This window comes from Arachis hypogaea, chromosome 16 (genome assembly GCF_003086295.3).
Source record: "Arachis hypogaea cultivar Tifrunner chromosome 16, arahy.Tifrunner.gnm2.J5K5, whole genome shotgun sequence".
NCBI lineage: Eukaryota > Viridiplantae > Streptophyta > Magnoliopsida > Fabales > Fabaceae > Arachis > Arachis hypogaea.
In genome coordinates, this window is record NC_092051.1 from 61,651,631 (window position 1) to 61,659,612 (window position 7,982).

Sequence of the window (7,982 nt, forward strand, 5' to 3'; positions counted from 1 at the left end):
TTATGATTTATAAAATAAAGTGAATACTACTATGCCTATTATATTATGCATAATTTATTATAAAAAGTAAATATATAATATTTAATAAATTTTAACTATTTTATTTTTAGAGAAAATTTAGAAAATCAGTATTTTTATTAAAATCTAACCAACATTTAGCTAACAAAATAAAAATGAGTAATTCTTTATAATTAGATAAAATTTCACATCATTAAAAATATTATCAAGATTTCTTCCTTTTATTTTCAGTTACTCAGTTACTCATGCTTTAGAATTGAATTTTGGGCAGTTATCAGATTGCTTTTATTTTCCAAATAAGTTACTGACCTGAATTGAGATTTTTTATTTTTTTCCTTTTATTTTAATTATATTAGTTTAGAATTTATGAAAATAAATCTAGACTAAATATGATTATAGTCTAATCTCTTAGAATTTTACTTGGTAACAAACAGATTAAAGTTTTTGGTTAAAGCTCCCAAGTGGATTTTGTCAAAACGTTGATCGTGTCATGGCAAGGTACAATGCATACTTTTTCTTTTCACTTTATTATTATGCTATTAATTCATGTGTAGCTCCACCTTGATTGCTTTATTAGTTATGAATTTACAATTTAACTTATTATTTATGTACTATAAATTCTTTGTTTTCCTTAATTTGTTTTGCTTCAGCGAGTTTCTAGTAAAATATTTAGAGAATTACTTCTAAGACTAGGAACTATTTCCTAACCTAACTACAAAGCTATGAAAGTCCGTTTCATAGCCCATGCCCCTTATATTTCATAACACCCTTCCTCCTCTACTCTTGTTATCTTCACTTTGCGACCCCTTATAAATTTTCCTGTAAAAAAATTTAATAATTATCGATTAGGTTTTGTGATATGCCGAAGGATTGGATGGATCTACCGAGGTATAGCAAAGAGTATATCAATGGTGTTATTAGTTTCTTAGAGTTTGCATACTCTGAGGGAGAACCGGACGGACAACAAATTCAATGTCCTTGTAAGAGGTGTTGTAACATTGAGTGGTATAGAAGAGATGTGGTATTTGACCATTTAGTAGCCGACAGATTTGTTAAGGGATATAGAACATGGATTAATCACGGGGAATGGACAATCCCGATGGTGGTTGATGATGACACGGATGATGAAGGTGCACGCGATGACATCGAAGGACTGCTTAATGATGCATTTGGAGATCATGCTGAGGGTGTTACTGTAGGTCCAAATGAAGAGGCTAAAAAGTTTTATAATTTAATAGATGGGGCAAGTCAAGAGTTATACCCGGGCTGCAAGAAATTTTTTACATTATCTTTTACCATCCGCCTGTACTTGTTAAAGTGTTTGCACGGTTGGAGCAATGCCTCCTTCACTTCCCTTCTTAAGCTATTGAAAGAGGCAATGCCTGAAATTAACATACCTCCATCTTTCCATAAGACGAAGGCTATGATAAGAGATTTAGGTCTGGATTATAAAAAAATCGATGCTTGTCCTAATGATTGCCTCCTGTATAGGTAAGAACTAAAGGATGAAACACAATGTCGTGTGTGTGGAACATCTCGATATACTGAAAATTCTAGTGATAATAGCGAGAACCAACCTCACAAGAAAGGTCGTCCTATTCCTGCAAAGACGCTGAGATACTTTCCTATAATTCCAAGACTTCAGAGATTATTTATGTGCTCAAAAACGGCAGTTAGTCTGAGGTGGCATGATGAGGAGCGCGTTAAAGATGAGACGTTAAAGCATCCTGCTGATGGCCTGGCATGGAAGAACTTTGATGAAATGAATGAAGATTTTGCAAAAGAATCACGCAATATTAGACTAGGCTTGTCAAGTGATGGGTTCAACCCATTTCGTAGCATGAATATTTCGTGGAGCACGTGGCCCGTAATGTTGATGGTATACAACTTGCCCCCGTGGATGTGCATGAAACCTGAATATTGTATGCTTTCTTTGCTTATTCCTGGGCCACAATCACCTGGCAAAGATATTGACGTGTATCTACAACCATTGATAGAAGACTTGAAGTTGTTGTGGGAAATAGGGGTGGAAACTTATGATGCATCAAAGAATGAGACCTTTCAAATGCGAGCAGCTCTTTTGTGGACAATCAATGATTTTCCTGCGTATGCTATATTGTCTGGGTAGAGTACAAAGGGAAGATTGGCTTGCCCTTGTTGCAACAAAAATACCTCTTCTCTACAACTAAAACATAGTCGGAAGACAGTTTATATGGACCATCGTGTCTTTTTACCCATGGATCATCCATGGAGAACCAATACAAGGTCTTTTAATGGGAAGCAAGAATTAAGACCCCCTCCACCTGTTATAGAAGGAACGAAAATTTTTGAGATGCTACAAAATGTTGAGAATATTTTCGGGAAGAAGCAAAGTACATCAAATAGTTTCTTATGGAATTGGAAAAAAAGATCAATTTTCTTTGAATTGCCTTACTGGCACAAGAACCCACTGCGTCACAACTTAGATGTCATGCACATAGAGAAGAACATATTTGACAGTATAATTGGAACCCTTTTGGATATCCCACGCAAGACAAAGGATCATCTGAATGCTCGATATGACTTAAAAGATTTGGGGATCTGGAAAAATCTTCAACCAAAGGAGGTGAATAATGGCAAGAGAACAAAGTTGGCAAAGGCATGCTTTTCTATGACTGCTGCAGAGAAGTCAATTTTTTGTGGTGTTTGAAGACAACAAAACTACCTGATGGTAGTGCTTCGAATATATCACGGTGTGTACATCTAGGAGAAAGAAAAATTTCTGGGTATAAGACCCACGATGCTCATTTTTTGTTACACTACTTACTACCAATACCGATTAAAAGCATCCTTCCTGATCACGTGGCCATTCCGTTGATTCGACTAAGTTCCTTTTTTCGTCGCTTATGCAAAAAGTTAATCACACTGGAAGAGATAGATCGACTGGAGTTAGAGATTGTGGAAACATTATGCCACCTTGAGAGGATCTTTCCCCCTAGTTTTTTTGACATAATGGTTCATCTTCCCATTCATTTAGCAAATGAGGTGAGATTGGGTGGTCCGGTACAGTTTCGTTGGATGTATCCTCCAGAAAGGTACATGTGTACATTAAAGTCGTATGTACGCAACAAAAGTCGCCCCGAAGGTTCTATTGCAGAGGCATATCTGGCTGAAGAGTGCTTAACTTTCTGCTCAAGATACTTGCATGGAGGTGTGCAAACAAGACTTAATAAGCGACCTCGGAATGATGATGATTCTAATGACGATGAAGTTTTGCCTTCAAAGTTGTTTTCTAACAAAGGTCGTTCGTTAGGCGTGGGAAATGGAGAACCAATTAATCTCGATGACATATCAGCTGCTCAAGCCCATGTGTATGTATTATACAATTGTGAAGAAGTCGCAGATTATGTTAGGTAACTTAATATAACTTATGTTTATTCACTAAATCAAGTGCATTTAGATTTTTTCCGATCAAACATAACTATTATTAACTACAGAGAGCATGAGGATGAGGTTAATAATCAGCGAGGAACAAAATGGAGAAAAGCAAAAGTTCACAGTAAAACCTTCTCGCAGTGGTTTGAAACTCGGGCGAGGGATCCAGATGTGCCTGTTTGGCTAAAAGAATTATCTCGAGGTCCGAGCTCTATTGCAAGAAGATTTTCTGGATATATAATTAATGGATATAGGTTTCACACTGTGGAGCGTGAGGCAAGGAGAAAAACACAAAATAGTGGTGTCACATTAATTGCTTTAACTTCAAGCTTTGCAAGTGCTAAAGATAAAAGTCCAATTCAAGACACTGTAGCTTATTATGGCAGGTTATTTGAGATAGTAGAGTTAGATTATTTTGGGCGTTTTAAGATTGTATTGTTTCGGTGTGAGTGGTATGATTCTAGGAGAGACAAGTATGGTCTTACATTTGTTCACTTCAATAAGAAATGCTACCAGAATGAACCTTTCATACTAGCATCTCAAGCACATCAGTGTTTTTATGTGCAAGATCCATACGAACATAACAAACATTATGTTATGGAAACTCTCCCAAGAGACTTATTCAAAACAAATGACGAATCTGAGTCTGAGGCCCGTCAAACCTTCTATAGTGAACAACACGAGCATATAACAAGTCCTGCCATACCAGCTGATGATGGTGAAATTATTCTGGGGAGGAATGATCTATGACCTACAGTTATTGAAACGGTTACCCAAGTGACTTCTGTCCAAAAATATGAGGCAGATTTCATTGGAGATTCTGATTCTGATGGCTCAGCCTAAGCAATTTATTGCTTAATATGTACATATGTATAACTAAGTTTTCTGCACCTTTTTATTTGTAAGTCATATTTTTGTTTTAATTTCTCATTTTGTTAGCGTTTCTTATAGGATATGTCACTTTATTGCTTATATTAACTCGAGTTAACTAATTTATTTGTGTAGGAATAAAGAATTTATTGATCTTAAAGCAACATCAAGTAAGAATTTGCTTCGACAATTTGAAGCCAAGAGACAAAAGATTGTAGATGAACGCAAGCAATATGTGATGCAAGGTGCAGCACGTAATGACAAGGAGGAAACTATGCCAAGGTTGGATATAGTCGAAAGTCAAAAAGAGTTGAGTGCAACCAAAGGAGTGAAGAATTGTACGTCAAAGAAGCTGGATTTTACTCATTTACAAAGCACACTCAACACAATCAACAGAAGGATGAATTTCACGTCTGAAACCTTGGAAGTACAGCCAAGCATTCTTGCGCAACAGTCAGAAAATAAAAAAAGAAAGAATCACTTGATTGTGGCTATGGCTGAGAAGAAGAAGCATGAAGTACAACATCAACCGTCAACACAAGGCTTGAACAATTCTAAGCTTACAAAGGTGGGTGCAAATGAACTTAAAAGGAAGCTCGATGCAATTCATCATATGAATAATAGCGTGCCAACAAGTGTAAGCCAAGATCGGAGTTGTGCAAATTCTACTCAGCCCACAATCAATCAAAGGCAGCAGCAGATTATTCAAGTCACACATGGTAGAACTCAAAAAAGGCAACATGACACTACTTTGCCGAGTTCAAACACTACCTCACAAGCTGAAGATTTAATGTTGGAGCAAGAGGGATCAAGAAAGGAAAAGAGCAAGCCAAGGGTAAGGGCTACAACTATTGATGAATTTTTAAAAGAAAATGGGATAGATGTAGAAATTGACGGACTAAGCTCTGAACTAAGTGATGATGTGGGAGATAGCTTTCCACTTGATGAAAATTATTATTCACATGTGATGGAGGACATTGATGATGACGAAGGTAATATATTTCTATCATTTTTTATATTTTTTGTAAATCATAATGCTTAATTTTTCAATTGGCATCACTAATTACTCCCTGATTTTCCCCTAATGCATGAAACTAGGAGAGCCAAAGAAGAAGAAAACCCGGGGAAAAACAACTTGCAAAGAGATTTATGCAAGAACTATGGATCAGCGGGAAGAAGTTATTTTTGATATTGGACAGCCAGTAGGACCAACCGATCAAAGTGTGTCTAATTTAACTAGTTTCGTAGGCACAATTGGTAGAATAAAAGATTTGTGAGTCTTTTATACACTAGCTGGCATGCTGTAACTCCTAAAGCTAAGAAATTCATGTGGAACTATGTTAATGTAAGACTCTTCTATTATTATTAAATCTCGATTATTCTAAATATAGGAAGGTGCGTATAACACTGTTGATATCATGCAGACCAAGTTTATCCTCCCAGATAGTGGAGAAAAGTGGGTGATCCAAGCAATTCGGGATGCTTGGAAGCGGTTCAAGGGAAAGATTAAGCAGAAGCACTTTGTTCCCTTTGATACCATCGAAGATATGGTGAAAAATCGACCGACACAAGTTCCAGAAAGTCAATTCATAAAATTGATCTATTATTGGAGTCATCCTACAATCCAGGTAAAATAGTTGGTACTTTAATTGCAAATATATTACTGTTTGTTAAGACATAAGCAAATTAATGAAAATTCAATCGATAATGTTGGAATCTGTCCTCTCTCATGCTGTACAAACACATATCCATTCTGATGTAGGTTCTTGAACTGAATTGAATTTTCTTCGAATATATTGCTGCCAGTTCCATTCTGAACTTCTGAATTTGTGTATTTACAATTCTATTTTTGGCTACTTTGTTTGCTGTAATTTTAAGTTGCTGCAATTCTATTTTCTATAGTTCTATTTTGTGCAATTTTATTTTCTGCAATTCTATTTTGTGCAATTATATCTGCTGCTATTCTGGTTGCTGTAGTTTTGTTTGCTGAAGCAAAATTTAATTATATTTTTCTCTGTTTCTATATACTAACTTTTTATTCAATTATAGTCTATAAGTGAAAAAAACAAGAAACATAAAGAACAGCAAAAGTTTCCACATCGCATGGGGCCAATCAATTTCGGAAGAGTACGAGTGGCTCTGGTATACTTATTTAATATTTGTGCTAGGATTTGTTTAGTTAATTTTGGTTATGTTGTTATAGACTTACTTATTTAAGGCTTTATTTTGTAGCGCGCGACAAAGGAAACAAATGAGGAACCAAAAAGGTTTGAAATGTTCCTTGCTACTCGAACAAGTCGGAAAAGGAAGGAAATTGATCAGGAAACACAAGATGCAATTGTATGAGAGTTCATTGAATTACTAATGATTATAAGTCAAATTTAGGATACGGTAATTAATTCTATTTCAAATGTTTCTTTTAATTAGGATGAATTCCAAAACCGCCAAGCTGCTGGTGAAACAGATGAGGAAGCTTTTGAGTCTTTATTTGGAAAAGAACAACCAGGTCAGGTTAGGTGCTATGGAAGATCTGTTACACGAAGTGACTTAAAAAAGCATGCAGAAATTTCTGAACTCAAGCAACAACACCAAGAGGAAGTCACATCTTTGAAGGCTGAACTTGGAGACATGAAGGCCAAACAGCAGCACCAAGAGGCTGACCTTCATGGATTGCGAAACATGATTAAGTTACTAGTTCAGCGATCTGAATCTGGAATGAGGCCAGAAGAAATTGAAGCTTTGTTACAAGATGCCCAACACTCTCCAATTGATGCAAATAGCGCTCATGGATCAACACATATTCCAAACATAAATATGGTATGACTAGTTTTTTTTTTTATTCCCTAATATTTGTTTCTATATTGTTAATTGTTAATTAGGATTCTGAATATCTACTGTTAAGTTTAAAATTTTTATTTGTTAGAACTTAGGAGGATGCCAAATCTTTTTAATTTGAACTGAAATTGAAGAAGATGAAAGCTGTGATTTGGGCTTTTTGGTTTTATTTTTTCATTATGTAATTTTATTATTATTGTTATCAAGGTGGAAGTTGTAATTTTTCTGGTTTTTCTGATTTTTCTGGTTTTATTTTTTCATTATGTAATTTCATGTAAAGTTTGAGCTTCTTATAATGTAAAAATAAAAAAGGAAGAAAAATGTTATTATGCACTGCTTGTCACTTGTACAATGCACTTGAGTTTCTGATTTTAGTTCCCATTTAGTATGAAGTCGTGTTACTCCGTTTTTTAGTTATGTCCTTTATGGTGATTTATAGTATTCCCTGAATATGATTGTTATTTTAAAACAAAAGACTTTGGTTTATTTAATTATTTATTCAAACATAGTATGGTTTTGTTTCTTATTTTATGTTTTTGGTGAAATGAAAAGAAGAGTAGTTTCAATTATCCTATGCCGCTCGGATATTGTATATGTTATTAATATGTTAATTACTTTTTTCTTGTACTTTTTCAAATTATAATTATTTTTCTATATAATTATGCAGGATAATTCTGAAGATGCGAGTGAAGATTGAGATGCTGATCATAATGGTTTATTGACAAAGATGGAAATTGAAAGATGTATGGTTGATGATGATATCTTTTATTAGAAGCTAAGATACATTTATATGATATAATATTTTGGTTTTTCCTAGTTTATTAGCAGTAAACTCTAAGTGCATT

General features: G+C 34.8%; 2 protein-coding genes across 3 annotated transcripts; both read left to right on the top strand.

Moving 5' to 3' along the window:
- The first annotated feature begins 877 nt into the window (after positions 1-877).
- LOC112757109 (uncharacterized) lies at positions 878-2,146 on the top strand. The gene is made up of 2 exons (XM_025805713.1): positions 878-1,509; positions 1,576-2,146. Exons 1-2 carry the CDS (start codon positions 878-880, stop codon positions 2,144-2,146), a joined length of 1,203 nt encoding a protein of 400 aa, XP_025661498.1.
- Positions 2,147-5,697: 3,551 nt separating this feature from the next.
- On the top strand, positions 5,698-7,982 carry LOC112754294 (uncharacterized). 2 transcript variants are annotated; one of them, XM_025801892.2, is made up of 4 exons: positions 5,698-5,930; positions 6,535-6,642; positions 6,730-7,119; positions 7,818-7,982. In XM_025801892.2, exons 1-4 carry the CDS (start codon positions 5,721-5,723, stop codon positions 7,857-7,859), a joined length of 750 nt encoding a protein of 249 aa, XP_025657677.1. In that variant the 5' UTR covers positions 5,698-5,720; the 3' UTR covers positions 7,860-7,982. The 2 variants fall into 2 exon arrangements, with proteins under 2 accessions (XP_025657677.1, XP_025657679.1); XM_025801894.3 differs by lacking the exon at positions 5,698-5,930 and adding an exon at positions 6,037-6,444.